Raw genomic sequence first — 25731 nt, 5'->3', positions numbered from 1 at the left:
CACAGGAGCAGAGATGCTATCTGTCTGCAGTTGTGCTGCCGAGCTTCCAATGAAAACACACTGCTGGATGTAAAGGCTTTGAGCAAATCCATCACCGGTGACTCAATATCTGCTGTGAGCAAACGGAGCCAGGACATGGCTGGTTTGTGCCTGGCCACAGCAGTTTAATTCAATTTTGAGCTCCTGTCATACAAGCAGTAAAACTCTGTCAGAGTATCTAGCGATTTCAGGTTCCGACTACGTGATACAAATTAAACAAAGCGAAAAAATAAAAGCAACAGTGACTATAAAAATTTTCATGAAAAGAGTGAACAGTTCTCATTCGGAGCTGTGGTACTGGATGAGCATTTGACAAAAATACACTAGCAACAGCTAAGGGATCATATGCTTAATTGAACACGTTTTAGCCATGTAGCAGCTAACAACTATTGGATGGACTGAAATGAAGTTTGGTATAGATATTCAAGTCTTCCTCCGGATGAATTGTAAAAACTCTCACTTTCCATCTAGTGCCATCATCAGGTCAAACTTATCTTGTCCAATACTTTGGTTTACAGCCACACCATAGGCTGAATCCAAATTTCTGGACTTTGTGGGCACGTTCCTGGGAAGTCTGGGAATGCTTAGGGCTGTCCGAATCTACAATTCATCCAGTCCACAAGGGGCCTGAAAAGGACTTTCTGCAGACTTCCAGAGAGTCCACTTAGGGTGCAGACTTCAGCAGACTTCAATGATTTGATTCCCCACAATTTATTGCAATAAATTCTTGACGTTGTAGTTTTTTTCCCAATAGCCGACTAAAAAAACAAAACTTGTGTATATGTAAAACAGTTACTGTAGCCTATTACAACAAAACTTGAATCATGTAGGCCAGAAATAATATTCAACAACATCATGATACAGAAATATGTAGAAATATAGGCCATAAAGGGAATCAAATGCATTGTATTATAGTACAATACAGTTTAACGCCAAATATATAGGCTAGAAAAGTGGACAAATAACAACAAAAGAAGTCCTTCTGATGTAACTAACAGGCCTACCCAATTCATAGCCCAGTCCTCATTCACAAACATCTCTGTACTTGAATGTCTGCAGTCTATAAGTTATATAGATTTTTTTTGTTCACTTACAAAACAAACCTATACATGGGATTTATATCTCTTTATCTGCAGACAGATGAGCACACAGAATATGACAGCAATCATCGCTCGAACGTTTCTATGGCAATGAGTAAAACAGTCTTGAGAGCTGTCTGCAGTCTCTACCCTCGCAGACTTTACATGATGACGCTTAATTCATCACAGTACGTACGACTGATGTCCACAAGGACTCGGTTCGCAATTCCAGAGGGTGGACATTTGGATGCAGCCATAGACGGTGTAATGAAGATGGACGACATGACCACTCCCCAAAAGTGAAGCCAAAACATCTCGATCGCCCCCTGGTGGCTGGCTGCTGTACATCTCATAGAGCCTGTCCCCTCCTTGTGAGTGTACGGACATGGTCCAAAGTAAAAAAAAGTACACATTAAGTAGATTTTTCCCAAAGATGGTTTCTGTCATTTAAGCTCCTTCTTATCACACTGATGTTTGTTCAAGTGTTCAGTTTTCTGATAAGTTTGGTTATTTGATGGTACAAAAAGGGGGACATGATGCCCTGATTGACAGTTATGTGTACCAAATGGTATTCTCATGATTGGTGTTGCTCCCGATTGGTCAGCTGTGTGTATGGGCGGGAACTTGACACTGTGGAGATCGTCCACATATTGGCATTTTCAATGTGAGCAAGTTAGCATCCTGACATCAGCCTACATTGTGCAGCCTCACAGAGTTGCTAGCACGGCTCTAAACTCTTAGTCTTGTTCATACTTGCAGTCATGAAACACTATGTGTCATACAGTTAGACTTAAAATGACTTGTCAATCAACAGAAAATGAATCAACAACAATTTCATAACTGATTAATCATTTTCAAAATGTAAGGTTAAAATGCCAAAAAATAGCTGTTAACAACTTCTCAAATATGAGATGTTGCTTTTTCCTTTTCCATATCACTGTGAATTATCTTTTAGGTTTGGGCAGACGTCACTCACAGATGTGAACTGTGACACTAATGATTAATCGTGCAGATCCATCTGCAAATTAATTGTGTTTACAAATAATTGCTATTTACAGCCTTATGCAATATGCAGTTTTAATTATATGTACATGAACAAAATTAATTACAACATAGTGACACTGATTAATAAACAAGAAGCAGTCCTAGCATCTCTTGACTCCTTGAAAACCCCTGCAATGCTCTGTGAGACAAAGTCAATAATACACTAATGAGCTCAGCTATGGCGATCTTCCTTCAGGAGTTATGCTAACCAGCTAGTGTTTACTCTCTCTCTACCAGCATACTGTAAATATGCTTTGATGATTAAATGCAATAAATCTTGCATCTTGCTAGTGGTGAAATGAAGAGAGCGACTAGCGCAGCATACCAGAGGGGTTTAGTAATCAACATTGAGACTGAGCATTGCCCAGGTGAGGGGTGGGGAGGGATTGCGTAACATCCAGGCTACTGCAAGACATATTTATACTTCCCTCTGATTGGCGAGCTCTGACATTATTCAGCATGTAGCCATTTTGGCAGTGTTTACTGAGAAGTATGTGTACCCAGGAGTGCCAGTAGCAGAGCTGCTTATGATTGGTCTAGCATATAATAGTGTTGGCTCATCTCGTCACCTGGACTTTCCCCCGTGAAGTTCAACTGATAATGTCCAAGTTCATCCTCAGCCTGTGCTTCTGTCTTCTATATGTGAAATTTTCAAACTTTTCAAAAACATCTTAAAATCAAAGAGCAGAGTCTCTTTACGTTGCAGGAGGTGGAGGTTGGAGTGTGTGTTGTTTTTGGTCTTACGCAACATATCTATTGTCACTGTGTAAACTGCACCAGGCCTTCAGTGGAGGGGCGGAGAGAAGTAAGGGGAGTGAGCGTATAAGGAGACGGGATGCGAAGGTGTAGAGAGGTGTGTTGAGCCTAAGGGGCCAATCTGCTGTTGTTTATACTTTCCTTTCTTCACTGAGTTGAAATACTATCTCTCCCCGACTGTCTAAGGCAAGAAAAGGGAAATATCAAGCGGCGGAGGAAAGGTGGGCGGTGGCAAAACATAACAGGCAGGGGGAAGATGAGAGGAGGACAGAACACTTAATTGCGCAAGGTTAGTGTGCGTTTTTACCGCGGCTCAGTGAAATCCCCCACTCTACTGGGCAAAAACAAAAGGGCCTAAGTGTCAGCTGCTTGGCGGAAACAGCAGATTGATTTCAGCCTTCAAATCCAAACATAGAGACCTCATTCAAGACAGGGAGGGCCAGGCAGGACTCCAGGCTAAAACTTGTACAGAAACAGGAGCAGGAACTCGAGGAATTCAAGGACAACCTGTGTGAAACAATGTGTGAAGTGCGCTGATACACTTAGCCCATGACAGAATGAGCTGATAGTGTTTTCTTTGTATGTGAGGTGAGATTTGTGGCTGTGTGTCAAGTGTTCCCACAGCGATGGACCAAAGTACAGTGAGGTCTGAGTTTATGCACACACAGGGTTTCCACGGCTACTGGGAACAGAGCACAATGCTGCCACGGTGACACTAACGATGGCCGCGGCAAACAGAGGCACATGTTTGAAATTAAAGTTTTCTTTGTAGAGGTCAAAGTGACCCCATCCTCCCCCCTCCTCCTCTGGCTGGCACTGCCACAGGCTCCCTGCTTAATCCGCGGGCCTTTGTACCATCAGAGAGGCCCTTTAGCCAGGGATTTACATGGGCCGAATTCACACGGTGGGATCATTGAAAACGCACCTATAAACAAAGCAGGCGATACAAGAATGCAATCACATCTCACAGCCGTCAGCCTGCTGAGATTATACAAATAGGCTTCACACTTACTGTCACGAAAGCACCCCGTGTAACCCAACGCAGGCATACTGTATGCCCGCTCGCACACATTCAACACATCTTATACTGTATCCCCCTTGTGGTCCACACATCAGCTGTTTAATAAAGTGATTTACTAGAAAGCTCTATGGCAGTCACAACGGCTACACATTACTGGAGTGCTTTTGAAGAATGAAACCTGAGAGGAGAGAGAGGTGGAGGTGTGTACTCTGACATGCACAGAGACTTCTTTAAAAAATTAGGAGGTGACAGCGCGGAGAGCTGTGTAGACGCTGATAGTATCCGTCTCAATGGTGCTCTTTGACTGCCTCTGTACACATCCAACTTCAAAAGAGTCTTCATCCACCTCTCCTGGGAAAAGTACAGAGATTTGGTGCATGACAGAGTGGGAAAGTATGCGTAATCTCTTGTGAAGTGATGACTGTTGTATGGACATCACATTCATTCATCACTTCAGCTCTTCAAACGCCCGATGTACAGGCTCAGAAAGGATGCTGCATGTTTTTGACTGCGTGAGGTTCCCAAATGTCTTGTACTTGTAGCTGCACATCAATGGTTTTTCATAGGTAAAAGCTTTGGGTTATTTAGTGTAATCCCTGATTCTATGCTAACAGTCTGAGAGTCTTTCACTGTGGGCACTGACTTGGTGCTACAGAAATAAAAACCTCACAGAATGAGTTTTGCCATTTCTCAACTTGTAGTTAATTATAAACTTTTGTGAGTGTGGACATGACACTGGAGTTTTGAGACAGATATTAATGCCAATATCGGTAGTTAGGAGAGTTAAAAAAATCAATTTATACATCAATAGATATTTTTTATGTATTTCTTTACATTAACACTCCAGTAAACACGGTACACAGTCTGCAGTCACGCCAGGTATTATGGTGTTTCAGATACTGTTGACCCCTGACACTGATTATATCCGCCTCTTTACTGACTTAATCTTTCCCAAGATTGTTATGTGCTAATCTGGACAAAATGTAATGAGAGGCAAACACTTACAGGATCATTCTGCCGCACCTGCAATGTGGTGTGAAGATGATCGCATTGTCAATACTGTGGGTTATGACCAAATACCTGCAAAACTAACGGCATTATCACCAGCCTCAGCTGTACTTTGTGTTTATTGCAAATTAGAAACTGTGTTACTTGTAATGGACACCAATTGTGATATACAGTACATTACAATCTGTGATGTGTGATCAGTTATTGGCTGTTATTGGTGGTCGACGGTAGAGCTGCAACTAATTGACTAATTGACACTGATTGAGATTTTTTTTACCATTTTGAGACATTTCATGGACCAAACAACTAATCAATTGGACAAAAATAATCAACAGATTAAATAATAAAAACAATTGTTAGTTGCAGCCCTTGTTTACACAATATGGAAAGGCTGTGTGTAATGGTATTAGTTGAGTCTCAATGCATTGGTCTTGAAGCCGGGTCCTTGAAAGGACCAGAAGGCCAGGCTGTACCTGCTCCTCCTCCCTAAACAAGACGGCCTACTTCAAAGCTAATTTTACCGCAGCACAATATTTTTGGGGATTCTGATGAGTACAAAGTATACACTGCTTATGTCCCTAAAAACTGTGTCAAAGAGAGGCTGCAATTTGCTGCCCTGTTAGGAGAAGCCACTGAAGGGAGGACAAGCTGTGTTTGCGGCCCTCAGACACATTTGGTCTAAATTGAAACATATTTTGGGGGATCCAGGCCCTTAGGTGCTACACAGCTAAAGTGCTTGTACCTTTCACAGAGACATAGTGTACTAACATCTGTGACTTGCCCTGCGAGCTACAGATACAACAGAGCAGGTTTGTTGAGACTGTCCTTCTCACCCTACCTGTTAAGCTGTCACTCACAGATCTCTGAGTTACTATGCATGAAGTCACTTTGGTTTACTGGCTACAATTTCTGAATATACTGTACCTCCAAAAAGAAAATATTCCAGCAAATGTCCACAAATTAAACACAGATAAAATAATTTTAAAACTCATTTGGTGGGAATTGTTATTGTGTGGTTTGCTCAAAACGTGCAGGTCATAAATTGTAGGCACTAATTGTAGATGTTTAAAACTGGTTTAACACAGCAGAGTTTGTGTGTCATCAAACTTTAAACAGTTTCAGTATAAATTTTGGTGAGCATCCAACCATACCTGCCTTGCCAGGATTTTAACCAGCTTTGTGGGAGTGCGCCAAGAAGACTAAGAATGACTCAGCAGTCCTTGTATTGGTTATCTTAACATAAAGTGAGCTCTAACACTGAGGTCGTAAACAACTTCAGTAAACTGTGTAAGATGAACATATTACAACAATAACTGTGTTAGTTACAGTGGTTTCGACAACAGTTCTCCTCATACAGGAACAGATGAGAACAGTACGGCCATCTTTCTAATTAGGCTGTTGGGTCAAGAAGGTGGCCTTCTCTTTAACTTAGAGTACACCACATGCCGTATTTCTATTACTACTGTTAGTGTTGCTGATAAATTTACTACATATATCCATTTGACATAATTATGACGTACTAAGTTATGTTGTGTCAAATATTTGCTGAGAAACTATATATTTCATGAGTGTTCTTTTCTATTTGTGCATGTATTTTACAGATTTAAATAATTCCTGTTAAACAAACTCTCGTCCATCAGGCTTGATAGCCTCTCTCTCAACTGGTTCTCCAACTATCTCACCGGGAGAACGCAAGCAGTTTCTGCAGATGGAGCTAGATCCAACTCTCTCGTATTGCACAAGGGTGTTCCACAAGGGTCTATTCTTGGCCCTCTTCTATTTTCTCTCTATATCAATAATATTGTTCCCCCCTCCCCAACCTGCAACGTCCATTATTATGCAGATGATACTATCTTATACAGCATTGCCCCCACTCTTAAATCAGCTGTTGATAACTTACAATCTGCATTCAACCATTTCCAATTGTCTCCTATAGCACATAAACTTGTATTGAACTCTGGCAAAACCAAATGTATGTTGTTCACAAGGTCCAACGAAAATAACTCTTGTTTTAGCATACATTACATAGCACACATTACATGGTCAACTTATTGAAACTGTCAACACTTACAAATACTTGGGTATTTGGCTGGACTTCAAGCTTTCCTTTCGTAATCACGTGGATCTCCTTATCAAGAAACTCAGGTCTAGAATTGTTTTTTTATATAGAAATAAGTCTTGTTTGTCATCACATAGTAAGAAGATTATTGCACATGCCTCTGTAATGTCTGTTCTTGATTTCAGTGATGTAATATATATGCATGCTTCAGCCTCAACTCTGAAACCCCTAGATGCTATCTTTCATAGTGTCCTACGCTTTATCACCTGGGACCCATATTCAACACATCACTGCACTTTATATAGCAAGGTGGGCTGGCCATCTCTCACCGCCCGCAGAGAACAGCACTGTTTACTATTCATCTATAAAGCACTACTTGGAATGCTCCCTCCGTATTTAACTTCACTTTTTCCGTTCTACAGGTCTCCATACCCGCTCTCAGTCCCATATCAGACTCCACATCCCTTACACAAATACAGAATTAGGAAAAACTGCCTTCTCCTTCTATGCCCCATACCGATGGAACAAATTACAGGACTCATTGAAAGTCGATAGATTCATCTCACTTGAGGCTTTCAAAACTCTACTTCACACCACAGTACTGGGTGCTCAGACTTGTTCTTGCTTCATTTAGTCTGTTTACTATTATGTCTTAATTTTTTATTACCTTCATACCTGTGTATTTACTGTATTGTATTGCTGTTTTTTTGTTTTTGTAATTTCTGTGTTTTGAGCTCTGTTTGCTACAGGGCGTCCTTGGAAAAGAGAGCCCGCTCTCAATGGACCTACCCTGTTAAAATAAAGGTTAAATAAATAAAAAAAGCTGTTACAAAAATGTAGTAAAAATCATTTTAGATCTTTCATATTGCAAATTAAAAAAAACAGCATTCATCTGACCCCATTCCAACACTTTAATAAAACTAAATTAGGGTGGATGGCAATGGAAAAGTTCAAAAAGCCATCCATTCACTTGGGCTATGTAAATAAGTCTCTATAAGTAGTTTCAGTGGCAGAGCAGGAACTGACTGGCAGTGTGTCTAAATAACATCTGCCAAATTGTGACAAGCTGGGCAGCATTCAGGAAAACAGGTGACAAGTTTTCTCACGGCATCGGTACACTAAGTAAACAGTTACCTCAGACATAAACTTTCTTGCAACACTGCCTGGCACCGTCCCCAGTCCCTGCCTCCTCCCTTCTCAAAGTGCGGCTTTACCTACTTTGCCCTGTCCATTCAATTTAGACAGCGTTTCTGCTCGGTTTAAGAATCTTACAAATTCCATTAGTGGATATAGGATTAAGCATTAAGCTTTTTTAAAGCTGTTGCTCTTAATTAACTAAACAAACACGGCCTTCTATTTCACTTGACGTCTCGAGTGCTGCGGTATGTGCATGAGCTAATGCTAATTATTCCCTAACGAACAGAGCAAACAGGGCTGCTGGCTCGAGCAGGCAGTTTGGGTCTGTTTTCCATGAGAGAATTTCACACGCGTGTATATAGAAAGTAACCACATGATCTCAATTACACACGACAGGGAATGTAATTAATGGTAACAAATACGTACACTGGGGAAACTATTAGTATTATATAAACAAGCAAACATAGTTCACCATTTACTGTATGGACTTTATATATGCTCAATGCTCCATGCTGAACTTAAATTGAACAAAGCTAAATAAAAAGGGCTTTGTATCATTTTGTTGTAGCTGCATTCGAAGTTTGCAGTTGTTTTCAAACTCCAGCCGTTGCAAGGTGATCTCAGAGCTGCATCTGGTGCAATCTTCATCTCTCTATCCCAGCCATTGGATTCCGTGTATGATCGGCAGTCAAGTTTTGACATGAGCAGTGTTTCAGATGAGGAATGCACCACTGGGGCCTGCACAAATACAAATGGGATTCATGCCATCAGGCCCACTCTGCACAACTAATTAAAAGCAAGGGGATTTTCCTTGAGTCACGGAGCAACCGGGGAGGTATACAAGGTTCTCCTGATTTCCTTTGTCTGAGAATCACCTACAGCGGCAAAATTTAACTTAATGTTATCCTCCAGACCACTCAGAGAGAGAATTATAAGCCATTTAGAAATATCCACTAGCATCAGACAGATGCAACAAGACTGCCTTTTAAGTTATTTTTTTCCAACTGTTTTTTCTTTTTTGAAAGTCAGAAAATAGACCACTGCAACAAGAATAAAGTGCATAACATGCAGACAAATGTTATGATCTGGACCCAAATCTACAATACCTTTGCAAAAATGTATCACCAGCATAACTCCAAGCACTAAATATGCACAGCTGTAAATACGTACAGCTCGTGCTGTGTAGCAACCGTCAACCTACAGGAACAGCAACAGACCATATATCACATTATTCCAGTGTAACTGTCAGTCCATCTGAGCAAAGTTAATGGGTTACATCTGTAACAGGAAACCGATGGAACTGGGAGCCGGCGATGTTTTTATTCCCACAGCTGGGGAAATCACAAGTTCGCACCATTTTGGTATTCCTCTGTTTACCTACAGCAGCTGATGAGGGTGTGTCATGAGCCTGAGCCGGTGTTCGCGCTGTAGTAGTAGGTATATATAGAGCTAGTACATATTTTTCCTCACTAATAATAGCCTACTGGTTCTCTGTTGGAAACAGCCGATGAAGTTTTCGTTAGCCGTTGCTATCCTGCGCACCTGCACGGCGTGGTGATGAACTGATTTCTGTTCGTGTGCTGTCTTGCGGGCCTGCACGGCGGAGTGATACTGGCCAGAAAATAGTCCCAACTGATAGCAAGTTCTGACGTAATGCGGGGATGTCTTAAAATTATTGAAATAGTCTAACAAAACACATGCATACTTTTTTGTAGCTTAAAACCTTTTGGTTACGTGTCCCCCTTATACCTTCAGAACTGCTTTTTCTCCGGTAAGCTACGGGCCATTTCTCAGAGCAGGAGGCTCGTTGACAGTAGTGACACCGTCACATCAGAGCTACAGATGGTCAGCGTTTCACACAACTTCATGTCCAAAAACCTGAACTATCACCTTAACCTAGGACGTGTTTACATTCCTCAAACTGGATGTGATGCTATCAGGTGGATGAGGGGGTGATCTGCAGGAAGGAAATGTTTGGGGGTAAGCTACCATTATCATGCATGTCTGCAAAACATGCAGCTGAATGCTCTGCTGAAAACCACTATTTCATTCTGTCAGTTTGACAAAATACTCAATATTCTCTTTCTACATATTCAAGTCTTTTTTTTTTTTGCTTTGGTCCAAAGAGTAAACTAACATAATTCACAGGCAAGTCACTCCCCTGTGGTTTTTCTGGGATGCTCCTCTGGGTTCATTCAAGTTACATTTGCTAAACTGCCCAAAGAAATGCCTGAGTAAACATCCACTCAAACACAGAGGAACAGCTGCTCCAGGCTGACACGTCACTCAAAAACACAGCGCCCCCCCGACACCTCTCATCTGGGGAAAGTACCTGTGTTTATGCTTTCCTTCCGTCTCATAGCATTTACTGAAACAGTTAAACTGGATTAGAATTCAACCATAGCTGATTCACGTGATGGGGCTCAATGACAGCTAGGCACATGCCATCGAACTGTATCTTCCAAATACCTTTGATTGATTTGCTTTTGAAATGATGACATGTGGAAGGAAGGAACTAAATCAAACCTACCACTGATGACTTTCAGCACATGTGGGGTTCAGGCTCACTGCCTCCTCGCCAACTTTCTTCCCTAAGAGGAAAGAAAGGACAGACAGTAGATAGTGATGCTCCACTGGAACGTACAAGGACGTTCTCACACAGCAAAAGAAGAGAGGGTGGATTAGTAGAGTCAAGGGGTGTGTTGACTGAGAAAACAAAACAGGATATGCATAAATCAAGAAACATCACCAGGCACCAGATTAAAGCAATAAAAACAGAAGTGATATGTAACGCAATCCAAGAAGAGAGCTCAGTTTTAAATCCTTCATCACTCAACGGTAAGTGTCTCATTCCAGTGGCTCTATTAATATCTCACTGAATGTTAAATATGACGCTCTGTTGCTTTGAATCTATGCCTCTAATGTCAAATGCTTTGACACAGGTGTCTTTGCAGGAAGCACCTGGCCAGTTCTGATTAGAGGCACATTGATGAGGAAGGATTACAGAGAAACAGGTCAATCCAGTCTGAACTTCAACAGAATCACAAAACAGCCTCTGTTTGAGATTTGGAAAAAAAGCATTATGGTCTACGCTACAGAGTCTTAGAGTGTAACACAAGACAAGAACGGAAAGTCCTTGTACCCTGCTTCTCAAGAGCCTGTGGGAGATCAGTGAGAAAAATGTTTGTCATCATGAAGATGACATTATTGAGAGCATGTGGAATAAACATTCGGTATAGCTATTTCACACTGATAGGTCAGGCTGTGATAGATTACCAAATAACTCTCCCTGTATGTCACATCATGTAAGATGGCTTTAAAAAACACCTTGGTCACAATCTGTGTCAGACTACATTAAGTGTTCTGAGCCGTGGACTTGTCTTTCATCCAATATAGAGCACTATTCATGTCTCTCTAACAACTGCACAGTGTAAAGAGGCTTTTGAAGGCCCAGTCTTCAATTGATCCACAGTGCTCTTTCCACCACAACAGTCACACATTTTGCTTTGTTATAAGGCCAGCATAACAGATGTGGTTACAACACCTCACACTCAGAGGGGGATGCATGACAAATGAGCTACAAGGTTTAGTAATGTACCTGTTTCTGCATGGGTCTTCTTCTCCTCCAGAGTGGAACTGATGTCGTGAACATCACAGTAAGCTCGGGTTAGCCGCCAAAGAAATGTTGAGTTCTGTCCAAACTACAGAGACACATCACCGTATTAAGACACACTGCTCTATACTAAGATACATGATTATTAACATCTATACATTGAGTGTTTGAAGGAGTCAACAATCAATTCAATAAACCTCCTCTCTCTGCTCCAAAAGGAGGTTGAGACATTCCCTTTTGTCAGATTCAGTGCCCTGGCGCAACCCATCGATCCTCTCGAGGAGGACACATAGCTTATCTGCAGGTTGTTCTTCATCGCTTTGTTCTGCATCACTTAAATCGTCTTCCTCAGAGTCTGTCAGTGCAGTCATATACCTGAAAGCACAAACAAACACAGAGCACAATGTGTTGGTAAAAGGAAACAGTGTACCGTCAGTTTGCTGTCAGCGTGTGCAATTAAACTTTACTGATGTGGATTAGAAAGGTGAGCTAAATTACCTAGGTGGTTCCAACCACCAGGCCAGACTGTCTCCATCCTGCCATCAGCGAGATGTGCAACTTGGCCTCAGGAAGCATCAATAAACAGTGTGAATGCTGCCAGTTTCCCTGAATCACAAGACCATGGCCTGTGTCCCAGTAACTCGATCTAAAACCATCTTCAACTTGTGAGGTGGAATGAAAACACCTCAGCTGAGAAGTTTTTTCAGATCATTCAAAATCCTGTCTTAACGAGCATTTTTACAAGCCGTTTTCTGCCAGGTACTGATTATAAAGGATCAATCTTCACTGCCTGTTTACACACAAATGGCATCGGGTTTGTTTACATAAGTAGGTCACTTAATTGCTTATAAATACTAGCTGTTCAGAAACTCTTGACGTGGATACCCAAAGGCTTTTTTCACGAACACAGGGAGACTTGTTTGTCGGGGTGAGGCACGCAACACACACATTAGATGTTTTATAGTGCCCTTTCAACTACTATAAGTATGTACAAACACCTTGAGCTAACACTTCAGAAGGAGCAGTAAAAAAAAAGTTGCTATATTAATAGTACAGTTAAAATGAAAGACACAGACAAGGGTGAAAATATGAAAAGCCTCTATTAAGTGTTGGCAGCGGCTGCATGTGCGTCATTGGTGGTTAAGGAATATTTTGGGCTGCGAGCCATGGTTCTGGAGGGATGTGTCAGAGCGGGCCACAGACAGAAACATCGTGGACCCAACAGGTGCCTCGTGCCGGAGGCTGCTTCCTGACTCCACCCCAAAACACACACCTTCAACCCTGAGTGCTGTGATTACAGGAGTAATGTGAGGGCATTTGAGCTGAAGAGTTTTTCTTCAGTCAAGAAAGGAACTGTCAGGAATAATGCACCGTGGCCGACAAAGTCAACAACACAAATGAAGCTGCAATGGTGCGCTGAGAACACAATGTTATGTTGTCTGTTACCACTAAATGCATTCTGATTATAGATGAGATTAAATCCTCTGCAACATTCAGTTTTTTTTATATAAACAATGAATCACATGACTACGTGTATGTGACAGCTTTCATGCATAGTAATAACCTGGGAATCCAGATGCCCCGCCCCTAGCAAATTCGAATTTGCACTGCACGGGAATCTGGCCCCAACGAGCAGAGCCCGCTGAATCGCCAATCGGACCAATCAGATCAGTCTATCTGACAGATGCGGGCTCTGGGCAGGCGTAACATGATGAAGACAGCACTGCGCCGTAGGAGTCGAAAAGTAAACTGCCAAGATGGCAGCTGCCGAAGGACCGCGTCCATTTAATTTAGCTTTGGAAGAAATGCTAAGCCAACTACACTTATAAGCCTTAGTTTCCAGGAAGGACGTTTTTGCTGTTTTGCCAACGGGATACGGCAAAAGCAAAATATATCAGTTAGCCCCACTGTTCGGCAAACAAATGGGGCTAGTGCAATGAATATGTCACCTTGTTTTTTGCTCTGATTGGCCATCGCGCTATCCAATTGCGTGTGGCGGCATTTGAAATGCCTCAGTTAGTGCCGCGCCTTGGGTAGAAATGTGTGTTGGTGAGGGCCAGACTCAAATCTAGAAAGATTTGAGTCTGTATTTCCAGGCTAGCATAGAAATGAACCCACAGAAAATTAAAACCCGCCACTGCACTTCCCCTCTAGCCTGACACTGCCAGACCAAATTGCAAATACGAATTACCTCTCAGTCCGTTGTCAGTTTCCAAGGGGCATTGTCAGTGGCCATAGATCAAAACTCCTCTGGATGCACTTGAACATACCAATAGACGCTATGAAAATAATGCCTCAAGTCTGGCATTTTGGCCATCGCCATCCTGAATTTTTGGAGCCAGAAGTGACCATATTTGGATGAGAGGGTGGGGCTTCAGGGGAGCGAGGGGTGGATCTGACTCAAACAGGTGAGTTATATAAAAATGCACCCCTCATACAGCTGTCATGAACTGAAAAATTAGCTATGGGGACTAAAGCTTTTTTGTAACAGACTGTAAACATATTTGTTTTTGCTATAAAATTGGTCATTTGGGTGTTTATGGGGATTTACTTTAGCATCCAGTGGCCATTTGAGGAACTGCAGTTTTTGGCACTTCTGTGTTGGCTTCATTTTTCAGACCGGAGGTTGCCACATGCATAGACCTACAACTAATCAGAGCAATGGAATATGTGATGTGATATGTGATGTAGCGCTGAGGGATGGACAAATTAAAACAGACTACAGCATGAAGAGATGAGCTGTGATACTGTAGCATCAATATGCGAACTCTTGCCTATTTTACAATCAGAAATGGATCTTAAACAGAAAGTTCCACATCAGCTGCACCATCTTGGTTGTTTTTGAAAGTTTCTGAGCAGCACTCCTCTTTGCTAAGCTAGGTTTATGCTTGCTATAGTGTTTTTAGGTATGCAAGCCAAAATGTTTTGCATAAAGCAGTTGTGACTGGCCCATTCTGGGCCAGGCCGGCTGGAAATCTGGCTGAATTGGAGGGGAACCAGACCCATCTGCCAGAGCAAATACAACATGAGCTTGCAGATTCGTCTAGTCCCCAGGCTATGTCCCCTTAAAATCTACGGAGCGATTCACCTTATTTGAGCTCATTATTTTGGCTTTATGTCTCACAACTTTACTGTTTTGATCACTCACATCATTTAACAGCAGTAGGCAGCTGTTTTCAGCAAAACAGACTTAAAAACCCACTGTACCCTATCTACTCAACACCCAACCAGGGAGACAAATGTAGTGACTAGCTGGTGAACACAGTGGAGCATTCAGCAACTGAACAGCGAGATATTTGCCCTCCAGAGGTAGTGGAGATCAAAACGGAGCTAAAAGGAGAGTAACTATAATGTTGCTCAATGTCTTCTGGCTGTGTAAATGAGCAAGTGCAAACTAACAAGTTCACCATATCAATGTAAAAAGTAATGTTTCATTCTGTTCTGTTATTTAAATGATAATTAATCTGCTTTTAAAGCTGAAATAATAAATACATTTATAGAAGTATTGGATCAAATTCTTTGTTTTCTCTGCTCCAAGACATTAATTAACGCAGGTTTAAAGTGAGCCTAACTTTTAGTAATAATTACAAGATAATGGTAAATGCTAAAACATAGTTTAACAACAGCATGAGTAGATATGAGTCATAATGCTGGGGAGCTGACTCAGTAATGTCAGTTGCACCTATCCAAAGTTTGTGAAAATTGGCAAACATAAGCCATCACTGGTCAGATGGAGTAAGGCTCCAAAACCCCTCACTATTAAACTGAGCGTTTTATTGCTTATGAATTCAACTTTTTATTTGTAAGAGAAAGATTGTGTTATCTTCTTTAAAAAGTGACATATTTTCCCTTTTATAAAACAGATGCAAAAACAGAGTATAAAGTGAGAACTCTGTGACCCATGATTGTACTTTAGTTACATCCAGTAGCTTAGTAGGGAATGGAGAATCACTGTTACCGTAAGAGAAACTAGACTTTACAGTATCTTTATTTTAATCTCTCTCTGTGTTCACATCATCATTTTGAAATAGTGTGCCAAAGCCGTTCCACAATCCCTCTCTCTGCACTAACCCCTGAGTAAACCTTAAAACCTGCAGGCAAGGCTCAAACTTTTTATTGGCCAATACAACCCAGCTTAAAAAAATCTGAATGTGTGTGCTTTTATGTTTACTCTGACTGTTGTAGTGTTCCTTTGTTGTCTGACCGCACCATAGAGCAATGCCTTGCAACAAACAGGCCTGGCTTTTAACTGCAGCAAGACGGTCACATTATAGGACTTGTGTCATTCATTCATACTCTAATTCATTCATCCTTTGGTCCTTTTATTCATTCAACAGTCTGTTTTCCCTCCCTTGCTGCAGTTATTTACTCAGTGGAGCTGGAGAGACAGGCAGCAGAGTACTGAGTGATCAGCGCATTCCTGTCACGCCATTCCACGGCTCATGAATCACTTGAGTTGAAAGAAAAAGAAGCTAAGGATCTATTTGTATTACTGTATGTTTATGTAATGTACATATGTTTGTGCAGGAGCCATTATGGTCCTTGCAATATTACAAGCAGTGCACAGCTCTGAAAGAACAAGTCTAAATATTATCATTAGCATTTCAACACTGACTAAGTACATTATATACCAGCAGGCCCCCACACAGAACAAGATATTTTTTTCTACAGGCAAATTCATTCTGTCAGGGCAGAAAAAATGTGGAAAAAAACAAAACAAAACAAAAAACAGAAAAAACATTTATAATTTAGCAACTTTTGGTTTGTGATGCACATGGAGAGGACAGCATAGAAAATGACAAACAGCAGTTGAAGCGCATAAAACAGAAAGAGACAGGGCAATGACTTTGTGGGCTAAAACTCACCAGATTTGGTGGAAGAGGTTCACATTTGTCATGGTCATTGACACCTCTGGCCCATTCAGACATTAAAGCAAAATATGCAGCATTTTCCAAGGAAGTAATGTATAGACTCAGAATAGTAATGTCTCTAAATCATCACTTATGGCCCACTAGAAGTGTAGCAGCGTATTTATCTAAAGAGACTCCACCCTCTGTCTGTATTCATTTTGCTGTGTTCTGGACATTTCTAGGTCTGCAGCCCCCAACCTATAAGTGCACAGGTGAGGTCAGGACTTTATAGAAAAGGTAGTGATCAGACTGAAAGCAGCCCGTATCCAAGAGACGCTACAAAAATTGAGGGCACAGCATCGAAAAACAAGAGTGAATCTGGAGTTGGACAGGAAGGTGCCTGCGGTAAGCTTAGTTAGCTTACTTCAGCATTGTCTTTCCCATTACAACAAATGTAACATTCCTACAATAGTATCTTGCAGTGTACATACAAACAAGTAACTATCAATTCCTGCATATACCTTTCACTTTATAGTATTGAAATTAGTGGTCCATAAATTTATTAGTTAATCGACAGTCGGACCCTTTTGATAATCAATGAATCATCAGCAAATACAGATACCACACATTTACCAATTAAAGTTCCACAAATGTGAAATGTGCTTGTTATTCTGTTTTATATCACTAAGGGTGATTTCACTCGGTCCTTTTCATCCCTCTAACCGGACTCAGCAGTGACACAGCATTTTTTGCGCAAATGTGAACACTCTAAGACAACTCAGACCTCTCAATTCGCTTCAAGTCCATGGTACGGTTCACTTAATCTGTGACTTTTGAGTGCAAAGCTCTCCAGGTTCGCTTTGCTCTTTGCCACTGTATTTAGCCCTCTTGATCACATGCTATTGCATTGGGACACTTGAAATAACAGACGAAACCATGACGGCTTGTAACACTTGCAAGGACACAGGATGAGGAGTAGTTTGGTCCATGAAAGATACTGCACTTCTTCAGATGTGGAATGTAGAATACATCAAACTGCAACAGTCTACAGTACACGGAAACACTATGGTTTCCTCCAATTCTAAGTTTCTAAGTTGAAAAGCGAGGGGCTTCATAACCACACTGCAGTACCACATCAAAGTAAAGACAAAACTATGTTAATATCTTATATATAGGCTATAGTGTGAACAGAAAGAGGACTAAGGCCCCATCAGAGCTGAAGTTGACCAGAAACAGAACTGAGTTTGGTTTGTTAAAGAAGGACTACATGTGAAAACACCCTAAATACCACACAAAATAAATGAATATAATATAATAGATGCAGCATTTACCTCTATGGGCACATACCTTAAATAAGGCGTTCGAGACATACAGCTCTTCTTACATACTAGAGGTATTTTTACACCGAAACCCCTGAATAATAAGAACAAACTCATTATACCAATCAATATTAGTGAATCTGTTACTTGTATAAACACAGCCCACATTTTTTTAATCTTCCACTTTGTATTCAAAGGCAAGAAACAGTATAATACGTCTACTCATGCTGTGTCCAGCCTTGTAACACTCTGGGTACTTTGTACATTTAAAGACCTTCATTTTCAACAGGTAGTGTTCTCACTAGAGGAGCTCAGCCATTCATTAAATAGACCCCAAGGGGCATTGAAGGGATCTCTCAATAGAGCTTAGCAATGGTAGTCTCCGCGGTTACACAGTTCAAAACAAACCCAAGTTACCATCCCAACATCACCGGGCCTTGGAACACGCAGCCCAGCTTATTCACTCTGTGTAGCTGTGGTGACAGGACCTATGAAAGCCTTCTCTACAACAGTGGCTGACTGACTGGAGAAGGTCCAGTTATTTATTCCCATACCCCCCAAAGGCTGGGCAGGGACTCACTCCTTAGATGTTAACTCCTAATTTCCAATTGATCAGCCGCCCAACCACCCAGCTGACAACATGACTGGGTTTCTATGTATGCCCTCCTCTGTTGTGGTAATTCACACAGAAAAAATGTGGGCAAAAAATAACCTGTCATTCATTTGTAACTTGAAACATGATGAGACAACAAGTCAATAATTCCCACTGCATGTTCATGCCACCAAACTAGTTTTAATTGACCATAAATAGAACTTCTGTTAGGATGTTGTAACACTTTGTTCCTAAAATAGCAAGAGGAAGTAACAAAGGGTTTGTACACAACTGTATTGACATGACATTTGCATTGTAATTTTGCCAAAGTACAGACAGGCAAGAAATACATCTGAGTAGAAGGAGGGGTGATGCCTGCCGGTACAGAGAATGAACTTCGACAAACAGAAAAGAAATATGAAAGAAAAAGACTCATCGTAAGTGAGAGTAACCAAGCGGAAAGTTTACTCCTGTAATAATGACAATAATACATGTGTAAGGATAGCAAAGGGTCCAAGGACGCTCAGGAGTTAATATTATCCATGCAGCTGCCTTTGTGAGCAGTGAGAGTGAACCAAAACAGTGAAGTTATGGACTAGAACACGAAAACAATGAGCTGATAGCAGGGCTGGGTATCCTTTAAAAAATTATGATACCAACAGATTACTTCATTTAATACCTATAATCTGAATGGAGTGGTGTGTAGTATAGCGATATGTCCGAATGTTTTGGTGCCATCTGGGCATACTGAACTGCCAACTCCGTCAAACACACCGCACACTACTTAACCACACCACAGACCATATGGTTTGTTGCTGGTCTGCAAGTGGAGCTCTGCGCCAAGGACAGTTGAGAGAGTTCACTCACCCGCACATACAGGGCTAACTGTTAGCATAACAAGACTAACATTATCTAACAGTTATTAAAGGGTTTAACAACAGAGTCAAGTTGTTTTGGTGTTGGTGTGAGTTTGTTGAGACCGTTTAACGGCTCAGTGTTGGATGGTAGCTGCTGCTGCTGTGTTAGTTCCTGCTAACTGGACAGATGGTGAACTGAGCAGTAGCATGGAGGACAGCGGCTCCGGACACGGCAGCAACAGAAAGTTTTCTGCTCTGGTGGGGAGTCCAGTATCAGACCCCTGACGCGAAAGGGATTGAATGCAGGTACTGTTTCACTGGAGACATTTTGTTTTTTTTGGTCAGTATCTTAAAAGTATTGAGTACCAATACCCAGCCCTAGCTGATACATGCTAAAATGCTCCACAGACCTGAAAGAAACTGCAGAGTAAGATAAAAATTCTTTGTGGGTTATCCACGAAGAGTGGCTCATTTCACAAAGAGATAGTCATGTGATCCATTGTTAATACAAATATTGATTATAGCTGCTTTAATGTTTCACAGATAAAAGGGGGAAACAATTCAGGGAGCAAGATCAACATTTCATTTATCCCCAAATTTACATGAAGGTGCCTTTTGCAGTCAAGGTTGTCGGATCGTAGAAAAGCAAACATGAATGAGAGATGTGGGTGGTCAGAGTTAAACTTGACAGATTTAGGTCAGAGGCCGGCCAGGGTGAGTGGGGACACATCAGACAGCTGAATGTGTCTGCTCTGCTCTCTGTGCATGGTATACATTGTATGCAATTCAATAAATGTGTTTGTTTGGCTAAAAGCCTTTTCTTGAAGCATAAATCTGAGGATATAGATGTGAATGTTTTGGATACGGACAGCTGCGGAGCAGCACGTACCATGACGTCATAGGGAAGTCAGACTAAAGCTTTTAATCACAAAGCAGACAATGAGCTCCCTTTTCTCTTTCTACACATTTCTGTGTGTGTTGATCAGGCTTGCCCATCACTAAACAAAACTCCTGCTTCAATCTGCTTAAATCAACAACTCTCCAATATCATAAATGCAATTTTTTTGGAAAAGGAAAAAAGAAGTGGTAATGTCCTTGAGCTACAGCGATGTGATGTGAATAAACTCAGTGGGAACTGTTCAAGGAATTACAAGTTCCTACAAGACACTTTTAAATGAGGCCTCTGACAGCTTGGCACACAGACAGGGTGATTGATGGGTCTCCTTACCTGCAGAGAGGTAGCTCTGAGGAAGCTGTTGTGACACATGAGGAGTGAACAGAATAAACAGCTGGAACTTTCAACCTTTCAGTGGCTGGGTCCGCATGTTCCCTTGTTTTGATCGACACTACCCTGCTCTGTAATTTTGACGTTATGTCACACTAACTGTTCTGAGCATTTCTGCAGAAGTAATATCCTAACACAGACTAAGGTTGGAGCAACACTGTCTTACCAGACAATTTGGCAACACTGGTCACACTTGATATATCTCTGCAAACACACAGGACATAGTTGGTTTTAAAAATATATATATATACATACATCTTTTTAAATTATTTAACCTCAGTCATGCAACTAGAAAAACATTTCAGCACAAATGTTAGAAAACCATTAAGATTACAAAAGTAATCAGCTCCAGGGGTTATAAACACAAGCCTTTGCCTATTCCTGATGTGCGTCTATCATGCTCTGCAGCAGAGTTTGCTGTAGGCCCTGTTCATACTTGTACAATGCCCCCTGTTGGAAATCTGCTGCCTCAGTAAAGCTGTTATTTACAGTTATGTAAGCTCAGTTAACTTTACAGTTGCAGATATATTTTTCTCTAATTTATTATATCAGTAGCTGATTGTTGCTGCAGCTGACAGTTTTCAATGCCGCAAAATGTTAAACTGAGATGTTTGCAAATTCACATTTTGCAGCGAGCAATAAATGCGCTAATCTTGTTAATCTCAAATGTATTCTTAAGGCTTTAGATTTCAACAAACACGCAATAACTATTACCCAACTCTTAGCATCACGGCTCTTGTTGGGATATTGTGTGGAGCTATTGTGCTCCAAACACTTCCAAGCCAGCCGAACAGACATGAAGAGCCCTTTAAATGGATGTGAGGATTAGGGGTGTAACTGGCTCCTCTGGGGGAACGCTACACATTCCCTAAGGGGCTTTGCTCATACAAAAAAGCGGCAGGAAAGGCTCTTTAATTATGGGAGGTGTGTGCGTGATGTGATTTCTTTTTAAGCATAATAACCCGGGCTGTAATTAAAAGCATTTGAAGCGGCCGACGACTGTCACTCAAAACCTGTGAACCACATCTGCTAGAGGGCAGTCTTACACTTCCAGCTGCTCCTCTAGCCAATGAGGAAAGCAATGGTAACTTAAGTAGAGGTAGGCTGGCCTGAAATGTTTATTCATCATGAAAGAAGACTCATATGATATGGTGTTATTGCCTGTCTATGAGCTGTCTTACTTCCAATGCCAACAAACGTACATGACCTGCAATACTTTAAGCGTACTATCAGTACTTCTCATGCCACTTCACCTTACCAAGTAAATAGTACTGAAAAAGGTATATTATTTAAATGATAGTTTACGGATATATGTGTCTGGTTGCATGTGAATTATCTCAAGTATCTTAAATATTAAACAACAGACATTAGCTTCTTGGGCGGCACGGTGGTGTGGTGGTTAGCACTGTCGCCTCACAGCAAGAGGGTTGCCGGTTCGATCCTGGGTGTGGGAGCCCTTCTGTGCGGAGTTTGCATGTTCTCCCCGTGTCAGCGTGGGTTCTATCCGGGCACTCCGGCTTCCTCCCACAGTCCAAAGACATGCAGATTAGGGACTAGGTTAACTGATAACTCTAAATTGTCCGTAGGTGTGAATGTGAGTTGAATGGTTGTTTGTCTCTATGTGTCAGCCCTGTGATAGTCTGGTGACCTGTCCAGGGTGTACCCTGCCTCTTGCCCGATGTCAGCTGGGATAGGCTCCAGCCCCCCCACGGCCCTCAAGAGGATGAAGCGGTTAGAAGATGAATGAACATTAGCTTCTTTTCTGGCAACCAAGGGAAAAAATCACTTGACCCAACCTTTGCCTGGTATGTGATTCTTAGAGGACACAGACGGTAAAAGACAACACTCATTAATTACCCAGGGTGCAGTGGATGTTAAGTTGGCCTACTTTGTGTTGTTGTAGTTGTAAAAAATTTGCTCCAAGGCAATTGATTCATCATCGCGAGGACAGTAACAGAGGTGGGAAGGAGCCGCACAGCTCTGATCTAAGGCTCACTGCACACCTAAAAACAGTGTGGTTAGGATGTAAAAGCTGCTGCATTCAGTGTTATTTCTTCTTGGCACTTCACATACTCTACTTCCTACACAGAGCATGCAAAAGTCAACCCAGGCTAAGTAAATGTCCATCAAGTCCTTGCAAAGACCTGTTTGTGCTACAATATCCAAACGCAGCATTCTCTGATGTGATACAATTCCTGAATCGCGTGTTTGAAATATCATTCACGTCCAAGAAAAACCTAAGTCTGCATGACTGCTGAAAACATTAAAGCCTTGGCATAATCATCATCATTTACTGTTGATATTTGTTTTTATGAGATTCAAAATGATAGTCCATTCAAAAGAAACACATCTGTTGTTTATGTTACCTAAGGCTGGCACAAGTTCAAGGCATTTGGCTGAGAATGGAGGTGGATGACTGAGCATGTGGTGCTTGATTAGTCTGCTGTTCTCTGCAGCACCTGAGGCGCATGTACGTAGTGTCAGAAGAACTATAATTGAGCACATAAAATGAACAGAGTTAAATTGGTAAAGGAGGACCACAAGATTTTTGACTCACACACTGATCAACGGATGAGATTGTTAAAGTGGAAATTAACCTGAAATCAATTTACAGTTTGCCACTTGTTGAGATATTTATGTTTCTTATCTGTCTTATTTACATTAAGAAATGACAACAGCCTGATGTCTGGCCGAAAATGATATAAATGAGAAACTTTGTGTCTAATGTACAGGCCAATATCAATATCAAAAATACATTAATTCTTTGTGATCGGATGAAGGTAACAAAGATACAAACCAGAGACAAATATTTACAGCTATTTTAAAACCCTTTGCACCAAAATATGTAATACTGTGCCAACTCATGATTTGGTATGTAACTTTTTATTATTCACACTCATCTTTTTCCATTGCCAATGGGTGAACAGAGTGTAACATAACTAAAAACTGAGACCTTCCTCAACTTTCTGAGTTGCCTGCGGCACCCTGAGGTCTGATTTCTTTCGAAAGGACTCGGGGGAAATTTTCCGGGAAAATCCAAAGGATGTGACGTTTGAGAGCACACTCAAGTGCCTTGTCTCTCTTCAGCTTCCCTAAGGCTCCAATAGTGTGAGACATTAGCTTAAGTTACCTTAGAGAAATGGAGTCAGTTAATGTCAATATCAAATGAATGGCATCCACCACAACACAAATTCTACACATGCTGCGTTTCGGACATGTTTTACAGTAGTGGCCCGGAGATGGACCTTCAGTTACGGCTGTGGCAATTTGGATTCAGTCAGCGCTGGCTGTCCTGTCCAGTCCGTCTCCAGAGCTACTGTCCACTTAGCTCCCGGCAAAGTAGTGGCCTAGCAGCGGGGAGTGCAGCAGAAGGACTGTGGGGTGTGCTAGCTAATTCATGTTTCATTTGTGGTCTGACAAACAGATAAGTCATCAAATTCAGTGCCCCATATCATAAATTCAGCGCTCCAAGTACTGGAAAATTCCTAGAGGAAACAATGACGTATGAATTGTGATCCTGTGGTTTTAGCAGGCTAATGTTAGCTATCGTAAACTTGCTTGCTGATGCAGATGACTTGCTAACTAGCAAACATAGCAAAATACTGTCTTGAGTGGATAACACCAGCTAATGTTACAGTCATTCATTCACAGCGCCAAGGCTGGTTTGCAAATTACTTTATCGGCTAACATTACAAATCAACCAACACCAGGTCCATACAGTGTAGCTAAGTCACAGCAAGACGGCTAACCTTGGCTTGCTTGCTTGCTAACATTACTGCTATGGTGGCTGGCTAGCTTGCCAAAATACTTCACCAACTAACATGATCCATCATACTTGTGTATTTTGACAACAGGATGCTGATTGCAGGTCACTTAACTGGCGATAGTGTCATTAAAACCAAGGATTTTCTGAAAGTTACATATAGAAACTACAACTTGAAAATGAGATAAGGCATTTTGTATCAAAGATGCTTGGTGTATATAGTAAAATATATGTGTAACCCGGCAGAAGATATGAAATCTTAATTAAATATGTATCTGGCACATTAAAATAACAGTAGCCTATTGACACTGGCACACTTTATTTTCACAAGATATTTTCTCCAAATATTGGAGGTTGTGATTCAGAACTATGAAGCCGATAACCTGAAATTATTGATGCAAGGTGAATGAGAGTTTCACTAGGAGAAAACAACTCCAGAAATTGCCGTGATGTGATCAGCCAGATCGATTTTTACTGGAGAAGACATCATTCTGCTAGTGCTGTAGAAACTATAAAAACATCAGTCCACTTGTGATTGCTCAGTGCTGTTACAGGGTAGAGGTCTATACCAGTGGGCACAAATAATTTGTCACATTTGCACATTCTAATTTTCATTTGCACATGTGAGAGAAGTGCTCAGGCTGTAGAGCCCTGTTAGGTCTTACTACCACCATTCAGGTGCAATTCATGTTCACCTCAGACACAGAAATACCCTTATGTAGATGCATTGTGGATTCTCTAAAAGGAGTAGAGGGTACATGAGGAACTGGAACAAACATGTATATTCATGTATGCAACAGTGTGTGATTAAAGGGCCAGTGTGTAAAATGGATTGAAAACAGTGACATCAGTGGTCAAATTCTAGATTGCAGGGCTCACTCGCTCACTCCTCCTGTCGGGTAAATGACGGTGGCCTCGTAGGGACAAAAAGCCTTGCGCAGGAGTAGGTCTATCTAGCGACGAGGTGAATGTTTATTTAGAAATCTAAACCATGTTACGATATTGTAATGAATCCCTCACGAGCAGGAGACCGGAATAGCGTTCGGGAAAAAGGCCCGTTTATTTGAGCACTCCAAAAACTCAGGTAACACTCCAGGGGGTAAAAGACTCCGTCCCAAACTCTGACTCTTCTGGCTTAACACACACACACACACACACTTCATACACACATACTCGTTAACAATACCTAGCGGGGACCCCCTCCCCTCTCTGCTCCACCAATCTCCAGCCCGCACACTGACTGACGACTGACAGCGTAGCCTGTAAACAGAGCTCAGCTGTTTATTTAGCCTAGCAATATCTCCGGACT

At 41.5% G+C, this 25731-nt stretch overlaps 1 protein-coding gene across 3 annotated transcripts in view; it reads right to left on the bottom strand.

The window, feature by feature from the left end:
* The window catches only part of LOC126406625 (regulator of microtubule dynamics protein 2), a 44207-nt gene that overhangs the window by 9131 nt on the left and 9345 nt on the right, over positions 1–25731 (bottom strand). For all 3 annotated transcript variants that reach the window (XM_050071037.1, XM_050071038.1, XM_050071039.1), the window contains exons 3-5: positions 11954–12131; positions 11742–11844; positions 10674–10734 (exon numbers count right to left, since the gene is read on the bottom strand). In XM_050071037.1, coding sequence (XP_049926994.1) covers positions 10674–10734; positions 11742–11844; positions 11954–12131 — 342 coding nt within the window. The remainder of the gene's footprint in view (positions 1–10673; positions 10735–11741; positions 11845–11953; positions 12132–25731) is intronic.

Source organism: Epinephelus moara, chromosome 19 (assembly GCF_006386435.1).
Source record: "Epinephelus moara isolate mb chromosome 19, YSFRI_EMoa_1.0, whole genome shotgun sequence".
Lineage (NCBI taxonomy): Eukaryota > Metazoa > Chordata > Actinopteri > Perciformes > Serranidae > Epinephelus > Epinephelus moara.
Note: the sequence above shows the minus strand (reverse complement) of the source record. Positions and strands in the feature narration are given on the sequence as shown.